The sequence below is a fragment of the Gouania willdenowi genome, chromosome 16 (assembly GCF_900634775.1).
Source record: "Gouania willdenowi chromosome 16, fGouWil2.1, whole genome shotgun sequence".
NCBI classification, from domain to species: domain Eukaryota; kingdom Metazoa; phylum Chordata; class Actinopteri; order Blenniiformes; family Gobiesocidae; genus Gouania; species Gouania willdenowi.
In genome coordinates this window covers 16,664,928-16,686,844 of record NC_041059.1, presented here as the reverse complement: position 1 = coordinate 16,686,844, position 21,917 = coordinate 16,664,928, and the positions used below count along the sequence as shown (strand labels likewise).

The following is a 21,917-nucleotide window of genomic DNA, read 5'->3' as shown; positions in this document are numbered from 1 at the left end:
AAAAGAATTGTCAAAAACCCAGCTTGTTTTGGTTTTTATTTTCTTGTGTACGAGTGTGACCGACTTCTCGCACCATCCTACACTTAAGGTCTGATAAAAGAACAAAGAGGGACAGAGTTGTTTAAAAAAAAAAAAAAAAAAAAAGACAATAAAGAGTAATTTTCTTTTAGGTATTTAGTGCTGCCTTGTCAGCCTCTTTTGGTCAGACTACAACTTTCAACTTGACCTTGGCCTTCAGACGCAGACAAACGTCAACATAATCTTGTCATCATTGAGTTTCCTTTGTTAAAACTTCAATGTGATAATCAATTTAATTTATTTCTTAGAAATGTAGGTTCAAAGCGTAATTTTAGTATGTATCTGTTTCAGATCTTTGAATATTCTGTGTTTAAATTACGCTTCAGGACCTAATTTAACATCAATCCGAAAAAACAAAAAAAAAAAAAAAGAAAAGAAACCTGGAATATTTTGTGTAAAATGCTGTAACAACATAAAACTGCTACTTGTACGTTAAGAGACAATAAAATTGCTTTCTAAAGATTACATTTGCTCTTGGATGCAGTGTTAGGCAAACATCCAAAAAGCTTTTAAACTGCTCCTGTTACACAACTCATTTTAAATCAATTTTAAGACGCCAAAAGGTAAATAAAATAATGCACAATCTGCATTTTCTTTTTTTTTTTTTTTACTGTTGTGGTTTTTTGTTTGTTTGTTTACTTCCTAAACTAGTTTGAAACTGATTCAACAATATTGTGTTGGTTATTGTGTTTGATGCCGAATAGAAGAGCTGAACAAACACTATTATCTGACGTCTCGTGCACTTATCGTCTCCTTTGCATATCACGTGTGCAGCCCTGGCCAATAACGTCACGTCGTGTACGTACTCACAGCCGTCGTTACTCAGCCTGTCTACTTACTACTACTACTATTACTACTACTATACTACTTCAACAGTCCAGGGGATTTAGAAAAAGCGCTGCTCGTCTCGATGTAGGGCGCGTGCTATGACCGCCCCACTGCTGCTGCACTCGCACTGGATCGACCCGGTGATGTTTCTCTACGACAGCAGCTTGGATGAAAGAAGCAAAAACATGGAGGGATTTGCTGGGGGTAATTTTGCACCGAACCAGTGCAGGAATCTGTTAGCGCATCCGACCTCACTGGCTCCCAGTACGACCTACAGCACCAGTGAAGTACCTGTCACTGGGATGATGGGAGAACCAGGCAAACAGTGCAGTCCCTGTTCTGGGACCCAGAGCTCACCCAATGCCTCCCTGCCTTACGGATACTTTGGCAGCGGGTATTACCCGTGCAGGGTGTCCCACGGTGCAGGGGTGAAGGCGTGCGCACAGCCCGCTGGGTACGCGGAGAAGTATGTGGACTCGTCGGTTCCTGGTGACGAGTTTTCCTCCAGGGCGAAGGAGTTTGCCTTTTACCAGGGTTACTCGTCCGGGCCGTACCAGCCCAGCTACCTGGACGTGCCGGTGGTACCCGCCCTGAGCGCGCCTTCTGAGCCCAGACACGAGCCCCTGCTGCCCATGGAGCCCTACCAGCCATGGAGCATCACCAACGGATGGAGTGGACAGGTTTACTGCTCCAAAGAGCAACCACAGTCCAACCACCTGTGGAAAGCCTCACTACAAGGTACTTTTACTTAATTACACTATTACAGTGTTTCTAAAATAGGGGTACGCGATGGCACTATACAGGGGGTGTTAGAGAGAGAGAAAGAGGAAAATTAACAAATAAAGTGTCAGTCTTGGTCCCACCCCAGGCGTTAGATGACCGGAAATGATAAAAACTATAAAATAAATCTATTCAGTAGCCACTAAGTCAGTGTTTTTCAACCTTGGGGTCGGGACCCCATGTGACGTCGCCTGGAGTTTAAATGGGGTAAGTTTTTTAATATTTAGAATTGTACTTTTTTTTTTTTTTTTTAATTAAAACAACACAAAATCTTAAACAACTGTTACTTTCACTATGTCAAATATAAATGCAGGAGAAAAAAATAAATAATGATAATATATACATATATATTATATATATCTGAGCTCAAACATGATCAAAAACTATAATTCCGGGGAAAAAATATGTTTTTGGGTTCACCTGAAATTCTTGATATCAAAATGGGGTCGCGATCCACTGCACTAAATACAGTTTCTTTCACTTATTTACAAAATGAGTTTCTTTACAATATGTGTTATCACTCATTCATTCCATCATTATGCTCTATAGTTCCTTTAAAATAGTTTTGTGAGCAAAATGTGTTGTTGTCGGACAAAGAGATTCTTGGATTCAGAAACAAGAGAAAGGGGAACCACTGCACTAGCATATGCAGCGTGTAAACCAGGGGTCACCAACCTTTCTGAAACTGTGAGCAATACTTCATTTAGGTACTGAATAGTCCAATAGGCTTTACTTTGAAAAGCACTTCTTAAATACTAAAACATTTATGGTTTTGCTTTAATTAGAGTGTAAGATAATAAGGAAGGCTGTAGCAGTAACTTAAAAAGGTTTCAACATGAAACACTTTCTCCTAATTTATGCAATTGTTTCATTTTCATTAACATTTCATTGAAAATTATCATCTAACAAAAGACTTTTAACTAATCTTATAACATGTAACAGTTCTAAAATGTAACAATCACGTCATATTTTACGCAAGTTCACCTTGCTTTTTGAAAAATATATTTCAGTGGTTCCCAAACAGGGGTACGTGTACCCCTAGGGGTACTTGAACACAGAAACATTTGTCAGTTTATTTTTATTTTTTCATTATTATTTTTTTTACATGCACACAGACTTATCCATCAATATAGTCTGTGGCTCAACTCTTTAAAATACACCAAAAGGTGAAGTTCAAATTCTAAAACGAGCAAAACATCAGAAATTAAATATTTTAAAAAAGGCCTAAATTCAAGGTTGATGTTGGACGAGACACAGTAAAGAGTTTAGACGAACCTGCCGATGCACATAAATAATGTAGAACTTTAGCTATAAAGGGTTGCGTTAAGAACTAAAGGCTAAGGGGAACATGGGGCAATAAAGTTTGGGAAACACTGTCTTATATCATATCGAACAGAATCATTTTATTGTCATTGCACAAAGTACAACAAAATTGCACATGCCCCTTCCAACAACAAGTACACTTCAAAGATTCAAGCCAAAACAGACATTATCATAAAAACAACATAAGTTAGGGTGAAGATTAAGCCGAATAAAAAATTTGTCAGTATAAAAGTGTATGAGGTATAAAAAGTATTATATATAACATACCACTGACCATTCGCCAGTTCTGCAAATTAAAAGCATTTGTCACAATGTTTGAGTGACAATAAACATTTAAAGATGATAATTTCATCAGGTACAGCAGTATTTACCTCTACTAAGTATTAACTACATCTGTGATATGTATTTATCTTTGTGAGTTTGAATCCTGTAAAGTAAATCAGATTTTAGATGGAGCTGAAGGTGACTATAAAGCTCTTGAGGGCACCACACATGCAGCACATGGTCCATGTGGGCGTAAAGCTACATGGTGACCCCCTGGAACCATTTACATGCACGTCGAAATTCCACTGTTTAATGACTTTCGATTATTTACCAAAACTTCAGATTTTCCACACGTGTGTATTAAAATATGACATTCCATTTCTGATCTCCCAGACTCCCTCTCTCCAGGAGACACCACCATCCGCCGGGGGAGAAAGAAGCGCGTCCCATACACCAAAGTGCAGCTCAAAGAACTGGAAAGAGAATATGCCACCAATAAATTCATCACCAAGGACAAACGGAGGCGGATATCAGCGCAGACGAACCTGACGGAGAGACAAGTGACTATCTGGTTTCAGAACAGGAGAGTCAAGGAGAAAAAAGTCGTCAATAAGTTCAAAACTCCAAGTTAGCCGCACGTGGAGACGCAACCAAAACAGGAAGTGAAACAGCGGCAATGGACGCACTTTCATTCAAAAAAAAAACGAAAACTGCGCTCTAATTTATTACCGTCGTTTGGATCCACACATTTCCTTCCAAGGTTTTTTTTTATTTTTTTCTATTTTTTGAATGAATATTAATATTGTTAAAAACGACATAGGAATCTTTCTGACTGAAGATCAAAGGCTCGGACGATGCTGTTCATTATAAGGTGACTTTGTGGAGGTTTATTGACTCGGTGCTACAGCTTCAAGGCACAGCTTTGTGTTGTATAACCTCAAACAGAAAAGAAACTATATACAGCTTTAGCCCCTATACACTAATGAGTCTACATGAGTCACTGCTGGTTTGAAATACACACATACAGGTTAAACAACTTGTATAACTTCTAACTTTACTTCAGCTGAAAAGTTGGTTCACAATCATTGTTTTCTTTTCTTTTGAAGGTTGTTGTGTGACTATATTATTAGCCTATACGCTGTTATTTACGTTCTTTAACAACCAGCTTTCCACCTGCAGACTTTCACTACACTTACACTATATTTTTTTTCTTAATTTTCTATTTTATTTGAAATACATTGTTTTATTTTAACTTTACTGTTTAGCTCAGGATAACCTGTTTGGCCACCTTTGCAGTTTCTGTCTGCATGTCATACCCTACATGAATTATTTTTGCAGCTTTTATGAGAACATATTTAAACATGTAAATAATCTGATTGCAAATATCTATCTTTTGACTGCAATATTCAAACTTTTTTTTATTTTTTACAATAAATGTTTGATAGACGCGGTGGTATCTCGACGTTTTCATTCCTCTGTATGTTTAAAAAGAAGGAAAAAAACTGGTTTATCGATTTTAGAAATATTTTTGGATGAACTAAATTAATTGAAAATAACTCCTGCTATTAGTAACAGTAAATAACTCCTTTTAATAGTAATACGTATCGTAGCCGTGAGGGTGTTTGGAGGCCAAACAGGCCTGAAGGGAAGTGTGCAGATCGTAAGGTGCACAGTTTGTTCTCCGCGGCATTTGTCGCCATCTAGTGTCGTTAGTGCGTTAGTACATCACTTTGAGGAGAAATGTGTATAAAAGTGTGCGTTTCTTCAAAAATATGATTCTGAAAATTTTGATTGACACTGTAGAAGTTTTATGTGATGTGTATGGTTGTATATTAGGGGCTGGACAATATACAAAGTTAATACTGTAATATGATAGACCATAATGAGCTCACAACAGCGACACAATATTTTAAGTATAAGAAAAAAGACCAAAGAAAAAAACATAATTTTATTGGACTTTAATTCTGAACATACTTACATACATGACTGTTTCAAATCAATAGGAAAGTAAAAATATAAAAACAAAGCATGACAAATACCCCTCCCCACCCCCCACCCCCTTTGCCTTTCTCGATACATCTTGTAGCGACGTTTTAATATCTCGATATGTTGTTGCACTTATTATCGTCTGCTTTTTCTATTTGCCTGAGTTCAAAGCACTTATATTCAACCTCAAATTTCAAAGTGTGTTTGAATTCTTACGACTTTTCCATTTGTTTAAAAAAAAAAAAAATCAAATAAAAAATTTCATGAGAAATGTTTAAAGAAACCGTTTTTTAATACAATGATTTTCACCCATATGGCTCATGTTACAGTGTTAAAGCAAACTTCTTAACAGATCACAGTCCTTTTTGAGGGCCCCACTGCATTGATTTTATAACCCTAGTGTAAAATTTTGATTTAAGACCAATTTATTTAATAATGACAAAAACAATACGGGAAATAATGATGTAATTATTTCCATAACTTGTTCAGCTATATTACTCATGATGTTTTTCTGATTGAAGTAGAGCTTTATAACATGCCACTTGAGACATTTTTTTGTTAACATTGTAAACATTAAATTATTACAGTGTGTGATGGATGTCAGTTTACCTGTTGGTAAAGTCCTTTTTAATTCATTTGGTTGCTTTTGTGTTTTTTGCGCCCTCTAGGTTTTACTTGAAAATGTGTTCCAATGTACCATATACCCTGCTGTTATAGGCCTATAATGACATGATATTGTGATTAATTATTAATAGTCAAATACCACGAGTTCAAATTAAAACTGCATTGTTTTTTGCCAGAGAAGAAGGTGAGGATGTTAAGATAATAATTAAATAAAGGGGACATAAATCGAAATAAAATAAAAATAAAATAAAATGCAACATGGTATTACAGTAATTATAAATCATTGCATTGATGCAATTTTAAAACCTTGCTAATCACTATAGAAAGTATTGGAGACCAGTAGTCGCAGATGAAGACAGAAAGTCTAGCACTGCTGTCACTTAACACTAATGTCAAAATATTTTTCAAATGTTTATCCGTCTCTTTATTACATATAATATAATAAATCCCAAACTGTCAGAGGAACGCGTTTATTTACAGGATTAACACCTCTAGGCCTGTTTACTGCCACGATAAAAATACTACACTACATGCACGCTATAGCAGAAAAATATCCATAATTGAAATCTAATATCCAGCTTTTTAAATATTTATGTTTGACCAGATTCTGCCTTTTTCTACTTAAAACCTGCACTTGGATTAAAAATGTGTGGTTCTTGTTTTGTTTTTTGTTTTTTTGTGTTTCTTCTGATCATTTTGCTATTTTGTCAAAATAAAACACGCACACACGCACGCACGGTCACAGACAAGGACAAGGACACAGACACACACACACACACACACACACAATTTTAATTCTTCTGAATCTAACATTTGACAATTTAATTCTTACGATTATTGATTAACTAAAACAAACAATAAAGCGTAACAGTTGGGCCTTCGCTGATCTCTACAATAACATTTCACACAAATGAAATATTTAAAAAAAATAAATAAATAGGTCTTGTGCTATATAATATCCTAATTTTAAGTTGATATATGGATGTTTGTGGCCCGTCAAACTTTAATTATATATATATATATATATATATATATATATATATATATATATATATATATATATATATATATATATATATATATATATATATATATATATTGTAATAATCCGCGTGTTATCAAACGGTTTCAAAAGTTAAAAAAACCTTGACCTAAATTCCATTAAGCACACTAAACATCATAATTATGAAGCTGACAACATGTTTGCTCTTTGAGTGTAATTCACACAATTTATCAGTGTAACCATTGCATTTGTTTTTATTTAGTTCAAGATAATATTTTTTATTAATAATAATAATAATAATAATAATAATAATATAAATAATGCAAATGAAATAATAATAATAATAATAATAATAATAATAATAATAATAATAATAATAATAATAATAATAATAATAATTTCATTTACTCTTTTTGCTTTAGAGGTGTAAACATGTCAAAAATAAGAAGACCAAAAATAAAAAATTAAATAAAATAAAAACCTATGATTCTTCACGAAATTTAAAGTGATAAAATTCCAACGCAGTTCTTTTGCTGAGCGCCATAATAGCAGTTTCTTTGTGGTGCCACACACAATGAATGAAGGTCACTCCCCTGTAGTCAAAGAGCCAACCCCTTTGCCCGGAATGAAATATTACAAGCTCTTAATGCGTCCACTGTTTCACAGGCTGTGTTGTATTATATAATAAAGACGTGAATTTGGACAATTTGACAACACGAGGCCAATATTAATACGTGACACATGTGCGTGCACTTAATTCACAATTGGTGTTGACAAATAACAGTATTATTGAATTGTAGGGACGCTTATATGGGCTGTTGCAAAGTAAGACATGGAGCCCCCTTCAGTAAACACCTATTATTCATAGGCTGTGAATAGCATTCAACCTGAAATGTGACTATAATACTGTAATAATAATAATTATAATATCAGCTTATTATGCATGTAATATACCCTCAGCCTGAGTCCATCTCCATTCACTGAGCAGGTAATTTAACTCCATGGCTTTAATATTAATAATAATGCATGACAGGAACATTTCGTGTGAGTCCTTAAGAATGGTGTATATATGTTGATGTTGAAGCTCTGTCACACAAACAGCTGCTCTCAGTCTGAATGTGATCACAGTGATAATGACCATATCGTTTGATCAACGGTTTAAGGAGATGGAAAAGACTGAGACATGTCCCCATGAAGTATAAACATATAGTGATAAATGTATCTGCAGGGCTGGAACGCATCAGTTGTGTAATTGTGGGTCCAAACAAAGCCAGGATGAGGGAGGGGTCCACAGTCCTGCCTTTACACTCCATTGTTCTTTCTTTTTTTTTTTTTTTTTCATCCGGGGTGCGAAACTGGACTGATGCCCAACAAAAGTATTGCATGACTCACTTTGCACGACCACTCGTGGACTACACATGGTCTATATATAATCCGAGTGGCTGCGACACATGCAGAGGTAAAAGTAACGGATTACAAGTACTCACGTTACTGTAATTCAGTTGCTTACTTGTACTTTAAAAAAAAAAAAAAAAAAAAAAAGTACATTTATAAATCAGTAGTTTTACTGGAGTACGTCTAAAATAAGTAAAGTAATTCTTTATACTTCTACACCCAGCCGTTCCGTTATAGCTTTCCTATAGGCTGAGATTTATATTTGTATTTTTGAAATTTTATTCATTGGTGCTATCTATTTAGTTTTACTTTTAAAAGAAAAAAGAATTTTACATTTTGGCAAACTTTTCCTTTTACAAACCCCTTTGTGAAAAATACATGAAATTCAAATGTGCAATACTCTGTATTTTCCTTTTTAAGTTTATACATGAGATGTTTACCGTAAAGGAAACATTACGGTAAACATTAAACAGTAAGATCTATTACCAAGTAACGAGTAACTTTTACTTTGAGTACTATTTAATTGAGCTACTTTTTACTTGTACTTGAGTATTTTATGTATGGCATACTTGTACTTGTACTTGAGTACAATTTCAATCAAGGAACAGTACTTCTACTTGAGTAGAATATATCAGTACTCTTTACATCTCTGGACACATGCGATTGTTTTTCCAATTAATAAAAATTAAAAGAACAACATGACACACACAGGCTGATCTGTCATTCCCAGTTTACACAAAACTAAAGACAAATTGTTTTAAAGTATAATCAGAGGAAATGTGTTGTTAAAATTGTGATCTTCATCTTTAAAAGTGATTATAGCTGAGGTTAAGGTTAGGGTTAAGGTGAATGTTATGGGTTAAAGGCCCAAAAGTAAAATAAAAAAAAAAGAAAGAAAGAAAAAGAAGTTGGACTTTTAGCTGCTTATAGCGTGAAACAGGATGAAATTCACAAGTTATTTCCATCGTGTAATGTGATCGTTTTAACGATAACAGGGACAGAAATAGTCAGAAAGTTGAAACCCATCATGCAGAAAGTCCACTTGTTTTCAGGCGTTTGGCTCAGTAAAAAAAAATTAAAAAAAATGTATTATTATTATTATTATTTTCTTTTCCATCCAACCGAAGGTCCACTTTATAAACTCCTGGCCTCATATGCTCCTACACGTTGAGACGTATTGCTATTTGTCATTCTGTGCCAGTGGTCACATGGCTTTGGCCCTCAGGAATGGATAGAGATGGATCCACACGTCAGCTTGTAACGTCTAAAGGTTTTCTGCCCCACCAGTTCATGCCTCAAAGGGACTAGAGCGCAGCGACGCGAAAGGAACTATGCGCGGATAATTATTATAGGACGTGCTTTCATATAAGCACACTATGGATTTTGATGATCGGATCTCAGGCTCCAGTATGTATTTACCGAGTTGCACTTACTACGTCTCCGGGGCTGACTTCTCGGGTCTCCCTCATTATTTAACCCAGAGCCAGTCCGCTTGTCCCATGACCTACTCCTACCAGTCCTCGGCGCTGCCACAGGTCCCGTCCGTCAGAGACGTGGCTTTCAGAGACTATGGCATTGATACTTCATCTAAATGGCACCACAGCAGGGGGAGCCTATCCCATTGCTATGCTGAGGATACAGTACACAGGGACAGCTGGACGAGCCCGACCTCCAGAGGGGGAGAGATCCTGGGGAAAGGGGGCTCCGGTGGCGCCAGTCTGCACCCTACTGGCTCCCCCATCTCCAATCCGGGTCCTGGTGGATTCTATGGCAGCGTGGGCAGGAATGGAGTCCTTCCTCAGGCGTTCGATCAGTTTTTTGACACTGCGTACGGGAGCGCACAGAGCAGCGCAGCACCTGGAGCAGCAGAGGCGCACAGGAGCGCCAAGGCGAGCCCGGCTCCTCCTGCGCACCCGGGCTCGGGCTCGGACACTGCGGACAGCTGCAGCCCCAAGTCCTCCGTTCAGTGCGAGGAGAGGCAGAGCAAAGGCAGCAGTGAGTGAACCTGCAGCTCAGTGCAACTAAACATCATGCACCGCGTTTGGCTCTTAAAGCTTTTTATATGCACTTTTTATAAGCACGAAGGGTTTATGGAGGGCCTGCACATTTCATTTACCCCTATAACAAAACTATGTTATAAACGACAAGATCACGTGCTTGGGGGTTGAAATTGGACGTGATGACTTTGGTGTTTAGTTTGACCTCAAAGATTTCAAACAACACCTGTGCCAGTTGTTTATTTTAACCAAACTTCTCACTGTCCCACATCTGACACTATTAATGCAATCACTACAGCCAGCATTTTTTCTGTTGGATTTAATTGGTGTTGTTTAGCTTAACTTTGGTCAAGGCTTCAGTTTACTCCTACTTCCTTACATAAATGTTTACATTTTAGTGGGATTTGTAGGATTTAATCCTTCCATCTGCTTTCTGTGAAGGAATCTGCTTCACGAAAGACTAAAACAACAGCTCCTGTAACCGAAGTGACATCAAAAACCACCACCATAAAGCCTATAGTATCAGATATGTGATACTTCGTGTTTGGCCCATGCATTTCCCTTAAAAAGCAGGCTGTGTATATGGTTTTTACAGATTTCTGCTGCACCACATGCGCCCATATATAAAACCCAGCCTTTGTTTACAAGTGTCGGGCCCGCTCAGGCCTGAGAGGATGGAGACACTTGAACTCTAAAGATAATCCACTGCTTCAAAAAAATAAAAAAAAATAAAAAAGAATACGTGTTTTGCATCAAATATGAACTTTATCATTTATTGTCTTCCAGGTGCAGGCCAAAGGACGCGCAAAAAGAGATGTCCTTACACCAAATATCAGATCAGGGAACTGGAAAGAGAATTTTTCTTCAGCGTTTACATCAACAAGGAGAAGCGACTGCAGCTCTCACGGATGCTGAATCTGACTGATCGTCAGGTGAAAATATGGTTTCAGAACCGGAGGATGAAGGAGAAGAAACTGAACAGAGACCGTTTACAGTACTATACCACAAACCCCATGCTATAATAAAACTGAACAAAGACTGTGGCCGTGCACTCCTATACCAGCGTCCAACACCAGACACATCTGCACCACAGGGTGACTGCTAAAACAACTGCCAAAAATTGTATTATTATTATTATTATTATTATTATTATTATTATTATTATTATTATTATTATAGTGCGTTCTTGTTCGTGTGATTACGCAGATAAACGTGTCGGATTTGTTGATTATTTGTTTTTGTTTTGTTTTGTTTTCTATACTGTAGAATATTTTCAAAAATAAAAAATAAAACAATTTTGTACATTGAAAATACTTTAAAATGTTGGACAGTAACACATTTTCCTGAATTTTCCACAAATATTTTATCTTTCCGTTGTTGCGTTTGCGGCCTGGATTTTTGTAGCAGCGGGCGGCATTTGCTTAATTTCTTTTTTTTACTTTTTTTTTTTGCAAAAACAACATCGGTGAAATGATATTAAATAGTTTTGTGTGTTTTGGAGTTGCTGACAGATCTCGTCTGCCCAAGAAATGTCACTGGAAAATTCCAAGTGTGGTAGATTTAATAGATTTCGTGGATTTAAAAGGGATTTAAACGGAAGAGTAGGGGTGATATTGAACATCTGTGTTGGACTCATGATGCAAACACCTGGCCGTAAAATTGGATTATTCTCCAACATTGTCCAAAGAGCAAACCACTGATGAAGGAACCAAACCCCACAAATGAAACATGATCTTATATTTTGTTTTATACTCCACCACGTTGAATGTATAACGGATATGTGCTGATGAAGGTCTGGTGCTTTTTATTCCCTAATGGCTGGAAATAAGATCCGCTGCAGTCATTATATGATATCCATTACAAAAGGTTCATACGTTACATGGGGGGGGGGGGGTTGCAAAAGCTGAGTTTTGTCCCAACATGGTTGTTAGAGTTTACTGCAGACGATTCATTACATAATATGAGCCTATTGTGCAATTTAATTAGAGAGATGGAAAACAAGTCAACAAGTCTGATCCAAACTAAAAAAAAAAAAAAGGGGGTGGTGGGGCTGTTGAGTGAGTGAATGAGTCGTGCACAACAAAGATGGTTACATTTTGGGGTTCAGGTGGCTTTATATCCACCACCTAAAGCATGAATAGCCTGTCATAAGCTAATGGGGGTCCCGGTGCCTTCCTTATACCCTGCATCCTGTGAGGCTCCCAGGAATTCCGCTTTGATTGCAGCACATCCTCCCAGTTGCTCCAGTAACTTGGCCATAAAACGCGGATTCGTCTGGAGCATTTGGAGTGCAGTGCAATAAAGCGTCTGAGAACCAAGGTTATTAACTGTGACGAAGAGGCTGGAAAACAACGAGTGGAAGCATTGAAACGTGTGCTCACGGAGCCTTCCGGAGTCATTTGTTTCAGCATCTTACAGTGAGTGTCTGTGTCTGTGTCTGTGTGTCTGTGTGTCTGTGTCTGTGTCTGTGTGTCTGTGTCTGTGTCTGTGTGTCTGTGTGTCTGTGCTGCTGCTGCTGCTGCTGGTGATGGTGGTGGTAGTAGTGGTGGTGGTACTGGGAGGCCTGTCCACCTCCATCCACTGGGCGGCGCTACACAGATCAATGTCATTGCCGCGAATTAAGATATTTAAGAAGTTTGTCTGAGCTGCTAAGTTCTTCACCATCACTGGACTTTCACTGTTCAGGTAGGAAACAAAAAAAACAAAAACAACAACAAAACACTTTGCAAAGGTTATATCAGGATTCAAAACAACATTTTTAGCCTTTGCTAAACTTTACTATATTTTTTTTTTTAAAAAGTAAATTACAACACACTTTTTTATTTTATTTTATTATTATTATTTCTTTACTAACTCATTTTTGTGTGGAAATACTAAAATGTTAGGCCTATTTAAAGCTTTTTGGTTTTGTGAAGAAAACAATTTCATAAAGTCAATTGTTTATATTATAAAACATAAATTCATCAAAAGTTATTTCACTTTAATGAATGACATGTGACGAGTGATGAGTAAAATGAAACTTTTTTTGCGTGTGTGTGTGTGTGTGTGTGTGTGTGTGTGTGTGTGTGTGTGTGTGTGTGTGTGTGTGTGTGTGTGTGTGTGTGTGTGTGTGTGTGTGTGTGTTTCAATCATTTCTAACCAACGCCCAATTTAAAATGATGGTGTTTCTCTGAGTATTCTAATAATAACATAATGGCTCATTATTAATATTAGACAACAACAACAACAGGTGACGCTCGCGTGCATACTAAAACAGGAAATCATATTTTCAGGTGAATTATTGTGATTCATTAGTCTGAAGCAGGTTTGACGCCATAGAAAATGGCTGAACATAAACTCTAGCTGTGATTTCTGGACTCTATGGCTCCAGATTTAAAGGCTGATACAGTGTTTAACGCCACATTAACAGACGCCATAGTCTGGCCTAAAGTCGTGGGCCTGCGTGTTTGCTATACGATCTTAAACAATGACCTTCTTTAAAAGAGGCCTATTTTATTTAGTTTCACTCCATACCAGTGATAATTATATTTGGACGTATTATTTTGTTATAGTCTAAGCTATTTATGTGCACGTTTTGGATATAAATTGACCGTTTTTTTTTTTATTTATTTATTTATTTATTTATTTTAAAAAAAAAAACAAAGTCTAATAATCCAATTTACAACAATTCACAACAATAAAACTTTTTTTTTCTGTTTCTTTTGTTGAAAAAAAAGCAGCTCGTTACCTTAGATAATTAAATGTTGTTTTCTGACCTCTAATTGTAACAAAAATTAGCAAATTAAAAATAATAAGATTGATATTGAGATTTTAAAATTGATCTAAAAAATCTATAATTTGAATAATATGGAAATGTCTGATAATACGTTTCAAAACTACATTAAATAAAAAGCATCCATACATATCTATATCTAGATATTGACATACAAACACATCTTAATGTAACCTGAAGATTATTATTGTTGTTACATGTTTTATATTATATTATATTATATTATATTATATTATATTATATTATATTATATTATATTATATTATATTATATTATATTATATTATAGAAATATTATTAAACATAGTTGATGCATATTTCTTTATTTTGTTTTTTAACAATTTTATTCTGCAAATGCTACTATAGAAAGTCTGTCTTATCTTATCATGTTTACTTGAATTTGCTTTTAAGCATACAACGGTTTTTTTTTTGGTTTTTTTTTCTTGCTCCCTGTTTTCTTATTTTGTGTTTTTTATAGTGAGGTTAACAAGAATAAATGTAATGAAACGACGCAACTTCTCTGCAGTCTTGCCAGAATTAGACGATCATTAAGCAAATGTAGCTCCGGGGTATTGTTCACCGGTGTCGCTTCATCGCGTCTGTGTGTCACCTTTATACTTTGCAGTAAAACTTGTCTCAATGTGATCCCATGATATTCACACCCCAATTAGACGGAAGAACTCTGGAAAGAGGGGGGGGGAGAAAGTCTTTGTAATGGCAGAATTGGCAATGCGACAAGATGAAATATAACGGTGCTGGACGGATCCATGAGGAATTTTTAATGTAGTGTCCCCAATAATGATCATCATAGCAGCTCTGGGACGGATAAGATTCCACTCAAGACATTTTGGATCGCTGATGTTTCTCAGAGGCTTCTGGACAACCCCTCATTTTTACAGTGTTGTAAAGTTGGCCATAAAGCAATGAATTGTACATAATTGTAAAAGACAGCTTTCAGCAACTGAGTGGCCAAATAGGGGGCTGGCTTTATTCTGTAGACACATGGACAGCAGATCATATGGAAATGTAAAGATTCGACTGAAATTCTTATAGTGATGCACCATTTTCCCTTTTACTTTGCCTAAAACAAAATATACGACACAGTGGAGATGCCTTTGTCGGACGGGGAGGAGTCAGTGGGCGCCTGGTGTTTTAATTGGCTACAGGCTACAGTCAGAAGCGTGAGTATCCGTAATTATTCAGCAATGTTTTGCTCAAGAAATGTCAGCCAGAAGGGGCTTTCTTCATCCTCCGTCAAATTATACCACCACAACGATGACATGCCCCAACAACCAGACTGGAAACTCTTTTTTTGTGGACTCCTTAATCAACCTGAGAGCCGACACCGGTTCATATTACCAAAGTAACGGCGTGTATTTGCCACCAGCGCCGGAGTATTCATATGGACTGTCTGGAGCCGCTTGTTTCCCAGGGATCGGTAAGCGCGCTGAGCCCACGACCCAGAGCGCAATCCCGTCCACTGTTCCGTACGCGCACGGGATGGAAACGTGGCTGGAGACGTCTAGGTCGTGCAGGGTGGACCAGCCCAGCAGCACCCAGCACATGGCTCAGTGTTCATTCTCTCCCAGCATAAAGGAGGAGGGCGCCTACTGCCTGTATGAGTCTGATAAATGTCCTAAAGGAGCGACAGGAGACGATCTGTCCTACTCCGCTGCGTCGTGCCCGGTCACCGGCAGCACCGTGCCCGTCCCGGGCTATTTCCGTCTATCTCAGACATACACGTCCTCCCGCCTCTATCATGATATCCAACCCAATATCAGCCACTTTGCTCCACAGCACCGACCCGCACTGTTAGACAACCAAGCCTCTGCAGAACCGGAGCCGGAGCCCATCATCAGGGAGAGCCACAGGGAGGCGTCGGTCCCCCCAGCACCGGCATGCGTCCCGGCCAGAGAGGAGGACAGTCGGCTCTCCTCAGAAACCTCCTCCTCCTCCCCTGAGCCAGCAGAGACGTGCAGTGTGGAGTGTGCAGAGAAACCAGTTAAAGGTGATGAGCTGGGAAAGTTAACAGAGAAATTCCTTTGACTTCTCAATGTGAGAGGATAGTTTTAAGATGAACTGATGCAGGTTTGTGCAAATATAGGACTCACCATGCAGTCCAGCAGACAATATTATACTGGACTAGTGTATGTCTGTGTTGGAGGATGCACGTGCTGTGTTATCTCAACATTTCTATTGGCTAAATTCCACAATAAATAATAAAATAAATAAATAAATAAATAAATAAATAAAAACGAAGTTAATTCTTGTGTTGTAATAATAAGTTCAAATGTGATTCCAATTGACTCTGTCAACTTTCCGCTGACTCTGATTTCATGCGTGCACTTCTCCATCAAAGACACACAGGCCTTGTTATGGGCTACTTTCAGCACACTCTGCAGCTGTGTTTTATGTCTTAATAAAGATGCAGTTGGCTACATGGCTTCTGTGGTTAACGCTGCTTAACGGGGCAGACATCATTTCATGGTTAAAAAAAAATGCAGGATTGTAGCTGTATGGAAAAGTTGTGCATGTATTAAAAAAATATACTTTTTTTGTAGTTTATACTGTGTGTTTAAACATAAACGCCCATGTATTAAGATAATAATAAAGCTTCCATGCTTATATAATGAAAAGCTGTTTGTCATAATGAGAGCCCTTGGTTAGGGGTTGTGTGTGTGTGTGTGTGTGTGTTTTTTTTTTTTTTTTTTTTTTTTTGCAGGTATGGAAGTTTGTTTGATGCTGTTTGTCACACCTGTTGTATCTGAAACTCATGCTTGTTTTTTTTTTTTTGGTTGTTTCTTATTTTTGCAGAAGGGAAAGTGGAAAGCACGGCTAACTGGCTCACAGCAAAGAGTGGTCGTAAGAAGCGCTGCCCTTACACCAAACACCAGACTCTGGAGCTGGAGAAGGAGTTTCTCTTCAACATGTACTTAACCAGAGAACGCCGTCTGGAGATCAGCCGCAGTGTGCACCTCACTGACAGGCAAGTCAAGATATGGTTCCAAAACAGGAGGATGAAACTGAAAAAGATGAGCCGAGAGAACCGGATCCGAGAGCTCTCCAGCAACTTTAGCTTCTCATGAAGCTTTTAATCCTCCTCCATCCACTGATCTAACTGTGAGAACGTCCAATGGAGAACAAACAAGGACCTTAACTTATTAAGTGTGGTTATATTTCCAGAATGTACCGTCTCACGTCTGTTTTATTTAGTCTTGAATTTGTATTTATAAGTGGTTACATTTTTAACAGCTGAGATTGTTCAGATTGTGACCACAATTGTTTCATAAGCTTATTCAGTATTTGTACATATTGTAGTATAATCCAATTACCTGGAACCTGAGGGATTTTTTTGCATGCTGGAAATCTTTGTTACAGTTACATGATGTGGACCTTTTATGTGACTGCTAAGAAAAGAATATAAAAATCGCCCTTGGTCTGCTGAAAATTTGCACATTTTTGCTGGTCAAATTAATAAAAACCAACCATGCAACTATATGTAGACTTCTCCATTCATTCATAAAGAAACTGTGAGATTGGAAGTTGGACGATAGAAGGATGCGATGCTGTGTGCATGTGATAATTAATGTAGTGATGCTTTCTTTTATTTGAATGTATAGCCCATGCGGTCGCTGCTTTTTTATTTCTTGCATAATGCATTAAAAAGGTGGAGATTGTTTTTTTTTTTTTTTGTTGTTTTGTTTTTTAATTTTTAAATTTTTAAAATGGCATAAATATAGATTTTTTTTTTTTTTTTTTAATTATAATTTAGATGGTTTTAATTGAATTATTTCAATACACAGTTAATTATGTTTATTTAATTATTTATTTTTTGGAAGAAAGGAAGAAAAAAAAAATGTTACCACAACATTTGTTATTCATCTATTAATTTTCTTCACATTTTCCCGTGGGTTGGCCGGTGTTTTCTGATGACTTCTGATTTTACCCAAGGACGACGTCATTTTCCCCAGTATAAAACTCCCAGGAGGAGGAGGAGGAGGAGGAGGAGGAGGAGGAAAGCGGGCTGTGCAGTGGTTTAGGTAGTCTCATGTTGTTGGGCTTATATTAGTTCTCCCACAACACGAAACTGCCTTGATTACCTCAGTAAAAATTCATCGCTCGATTTTAAGTGACACACACACACACACACACACACACACACACACACACAAAAACACAATAATTTCGATCTATTGATTACATCTTCAAAACCATAACACCTTAAAATCCCCCCCCCCCCCCCCCCCCCCCCCCCCAAAAAAAAGAAGTGTTTTATGGCTGTGCATGAAAAGTAAAGCCCGTGGGATTTTTTTTCTTCTTTATATGTGTTTTAATTTCTTAATACAAATTGAAGTTTAAAAAAAAATCGTCTTGTTGCACTTATAATTCTAGACGCAATGTAGTTTTTTTTTTTATTTCTTTAATATATATATAATTTTTTATTGCATGGGAGAAATCTCAACAGCAGGGAGTAACAATGCCGACTGGGAAAAGAAAGGATTAAGGCTTGTCCAGAAGGGCAGACAAGGCCTCGGTTATGATCATTGCAGTCTGCCAGTTGCCTCAAAATGCCGGATGCGTCTGCTTGCAGCAGAGAAAAGGACACAAAGGCTTAGCTTTATTGGTGATATTTAGCTTAGACAGCCAGGTTGTAACCTGAAGAAAAACAACCAAATTGCCCGTGATAAAAAAGGGGGAGACTGTTATATAGTATCCTCACCCCACTTTCCGTCTTAGATTGCCTTTGCTTTGTGCACATTGGAGCGCTTTTAAGATAAAATGTATAAAACAGTCCTCATCTTTTAGAAGAAAAAAAAAGAATGAAAGTAACATTGTCTCCAAATGGTCTCATAGAAGTTATTCTAACACATCAGTAACCCTATTAGGTTTATATGAAAATACTTTTTTAAAGAGACAATATATTGAGTGATGGCAGAAACATGTAAAACATTCCCCCTCTCAGCTTTGTTCAATTACACTAACATAATATCTTCTCACAAGAATCATAAGGTTTACAGCTTATAAAACAAGATATTTGCCAATAAAAGACGCGGCGATTTGCTATTAAAATATGGTGAGGAAAATGGTGGCCATTTAGCTGAGCAGTGGGGCTGATTTATTATTTATTGTTCTGTCCCACGGTCACGTGTTTGAGGCGCCCTATCCAGTGTTGGGCAAGGTTCAACTGGCTGTGCGCATTGAGCTTCTTCTCGCTTGTGCATGAAAGCAGCACCTTATCGTGCAATGAATTCGTTTTCTTTCATTACTACAGGATTGTAAAACGCTTTTTTGTTTTGTTTTTTTTTTTGTTTTGTTTTTCTTTTCTTTCTTCTCCATCCTGCGATGTCGACGTTGGGAACGAGCTACTATGTGGACTCACGCATTCTTCCTGAGCAGGAAGACATGGCATCGAGGTATCCATCAGCTGCAGGGGTGGAGCAGGCGATGGTTAGTGAATATGGCGGACAGGAGTCTTGCCCTTTGCAGGCGAAATCTTCTATTTTTGGTGGATCTTGGAGCACCATCCCTGCCCATCCCACGAACACCGCCGCCCCGACTTATATCCATCACCCATATTCAGGCGGAGACAGCGATGGCATGTTTACGCGTTCCTGGGCGTTGGACCCTGTGTCTGCGTCCCTGTGTTTAACGGGATTACCATCAACAGCCATGCATTACGAGATAAAGCCCGAGCCTCCGATTGGGAGTGCTGAATGTGTGACTTTGGATTCGCACACACCTCTTTTATCTGACATTGAAAACGGAGGCTCACTCGTAGAAATCCCTTGTGAGACTTTATCCACGTCTAAAAGCTGTGAGGAGAACCCTCCAACTGAGGAAAAAAGGGACATTGTTGCAAGTAAGACACACATTCCTTATTCTCTGCCATTTTTTTCCCAGGGAGAACCAAAGGGAATGAGATTGCTTGGCTGAGGACACTTTATTGTTTTACTTATAGTGTTTATTTCAAGGTGGTGAAAGTGTAATTCTGCTGCAAGAGGAAATTATAAACATAGATCATGGCTTTAACTAATAAAATGAACAAATTGCGCACCCCCCTCCTTTTAAATCCCTAAAATTGTTGCCTTCCAGACTTACCTCTTGTTACCTATTGATTGGTGCAGACACTCATTCATCCCAGTAATCCTGCTGCTAACCACACTAATGCGCACCACCCAGGCCTTTGGCGCAGAACGCAGCCTTTCTGTATAGTACAAACACCTCGTTTCTTGACAGATTTACACAATTGAAAGCCCACAATGGATTTCTTTTATTGTTATCAGTGTAAATACTTGGATTAATTTGGAATCCCCCTTGTTTCCTGCAGACAACCCGTCATCCAACTGGCTCCATGCAAAGCCCACCCGAAAAAAGCGCTGCCCCTACACAAAGCAACAAATCCTGGAGCTGGAAAAGGAGTTTCTGTTTAACATGTACCTTCCCCGGGATCGTAGATACGAGGTTGCCAGACTGCTGAATTTGACCGAGAGGCAGGTAAAGATCTGGTTCCAGAACCGCAGGATGAAGATGAAGAAAGACAACAAAGACCGGCGGAGGGTCAGTTAACCACCGTCTGTGGACCAGGGCCTATGGGAGGATGTCTGTCTATTCCTAACGTGTTACACGTGTTGTTGTAAAGTAAGTGTTGTTAAACCCCACCATGCTGGATGTCTATTTTTATTTACTCTCATGGGTTTTCAGCTCCTGCTGTGAGAGGAGAATCAAAGTCACAGGTTAGATTCAGATAAATGTTGTAATTTTTAATATGCACACAGTCAAACGTAGGCCATTTGTTATTTGCATGAACTGTTCCTTGACTACCTGAATGTCCTTCAGCTACCTATTGACACTGTTTAAGTTATTGCTTTTGCAACTTTAGATGTTTTACAACTGTGAGATTTTTAGATGCATTTGTGGGAAGAAAAAAAAACCCAAACAAAAAACCACTGCGCACATGGAAAGACCTTGTTGTTGTTGTTAATTTCAGATTGAATAAAGTGTAGTTTGTACAGCATAAAGAGAAGCTATGGATTTCAGTATGTTACCATTTAAACCACCATCTTATTTACAATGCTGTTTATAATAATATGCTTTCTATGAATATACAAGCTAAATTATAATTAAAAAATAATAATTGTTCCTAGATAGTTTTTTCTTCTTCTCAATGTTAGGCTATTTTCCAACCTGTTTCACCTATTTAGTAATAGTCCAGAAATTGTTTCTCTCATGACAACTTTTATTATACATTTAATAAAAAAAATAAATGAATAAAATTAGGGTAAAAAAACCCAAACAAAAACAGAATTTTTGCACACTTGCTGCTTCTGAATATACATTTACACTAGAGCTTTTTTTTTTTTAATGTAATTTATATTTGCATTCATTTGAAACGTTAACTTGCTGGTCCCTGCATCATTCGTATTGAATTGTGAGAACAAAATTTTTTTTTTTTTGTAATTTCTATACTTTCAATGTTAGTTGTGTAAATAGCTTATTCCATGACCTGTGAGGAAAAAAAAAAAAGTTTTCGGAAATTTTATTTAAAATCTTGTTAGCCTGTCTAATGTTAATCACTGGCACATTTTATTTATTTTTTTAAATAAAAACGTATAAGAGGAAAATCAGAAACACACACACACACACACATATATTTTTTTTTTCTTAACAAGTGAATTTTAAAACACGCACACACACACACACTTAAAAGGACGTTTTTTCAACCTTTGATCGAGCCATAAACTCCACTGTCTGCCTTCAGCTGTTTATTGGGTGCGAGAACAGCAAAGCGCGTAGCCTACATGTTCTATGTGACAGCGGTGACCAAACGGCCGGTTAAATATATAAGATGGCTGACACACACACACACA

At 37.6% G+C, this 21,917-nt stretch overlaps 4 protein-coding genes across 5 annotated transcripts; all 4 read left to right on the top strand.

Annotated features, from left to right (window-relative positions):
* The first annotated feature begins 877 nt into the window (after positions 1-877).
* hoxa13b (homeobox A13b) lies at positions 878-4,240 on the top strand. Of its 2 annotated transcripts, none has more exons than XM_028470938.1 (2): positions 878-1,644; positions 3,682-4,240. In XM_028470938.1, exons 1-2 carry the CDS (start codon positions 1,005-1,007, stop codon positions 3,903-3,905), a joined length of 864 nt encoding a protein of 287 aa, XP_028326739.1. In that variant the 5' UTR covers positions 878-1,004; the 3' UTR covers positions 3,906-4,240. The 2 variants fall into 2 exon arrangements, with proteins under 2 accessions (XP_028326739.1, XP_028326738.1); XM_028470937.1 differs by having other exon boundaries at positions 3,667-4,240.
* Positions 4,241-9,595: 5,355 nt separating this feature from the next.
* Positions 9,596-11,369, top strand: hoxa11b (homeobox A11b). Its single transcript, XM_028471038.1, has 2 exons — positions 9,596-10,276; positions 11,065-11,369. Exons 1-2 carry the CDS (start codon positions 9,658-9,660, stop codon positions 11,298-11,300), a joined length of 855 nt encoding a protein of 284 aa, XP_028326839.1. The 5' UTR covers positions 9,596-9,657; the 3' UTR covers positions 11,301-11,369.
* Positions 11,370-15,270: 3,901 nt separating this feature from the next.
* On the top strand, positions 15,271-17,406 carry hoxa10b (homeobox A10b). The gene is made up of 2 exons (XM_028471043.1): positions 15,271-16,057; positions 16,864-17,406. Exons 1-2 carry the CDS (start codon positions 15,271-15,273, stop codon positions 17,133-17,135), a joined length of 1,059 nt encoding a protein of 352 aa, XP_028326844.1. The 3' UTR covers positions 17,136-17,406.
* Positions 17,407-18,586: 1,180 nt separating this feature from the next.
* hoxa9b (homeobox A9b) lies at positions 18,587-21,031 on the top strand. The gene is given in 4 exon segments (XM_028470489.1): positions 18,587-18,673; positions 19,148-19,199; positions 19,202-19,909; positions 20,378-21,031. Coding segments are annotated over 4 exon segments (1,086 nt in total). The 3' UTR covers positions 20,617-21,031.
* The last annotated feature ends 886 nt before the right edge of the window (positions 21,032-21,917 follow it).

Coding starts and splice junctions, on each gene's coding strand:
- hoxa11b (XM_028471038.1), top strand. CDS start 9,658: ATGGATTTTGATGATCGGATCTCAGGCTCCAGTATGTATTTACCGAGT. Junction 10,277..11,064: donor GAGGCAGAGCAAAGGCAGCA/GTGAGTGAACCT, acceptor ATTGTCTTCCAG/GTGCAGGCCAAAGGACGCGC.
- hoxa13b (XM_028470937.1), top strand. CDS start 1,005: ATGACCGCCCCACTGCTGCTGCACTCGCACTGGATCGACCCGGTGATG. Junction 1,645..3,666: donor GTGGAAAGCCTCACTACAAG/GTACTTTTACTT, acceptor CTGATCTCCCAG/ACTCCCTCTCTCCAGGAGAC.
- hoxa10b (XM_028471043.1), top strand. CDS start 15,271: ATGTCAGCCAGAAGGGGCTTTCTTCATCCTCCGTCAAATTATACCACC. Junction 16,058..16,863: donor TGCAGAGAAACCAGTTAAAG/GTGATGAGCTGG, acceptor TTATTTTTGCAG/AAGGGAAAGTGGAAAGCACG.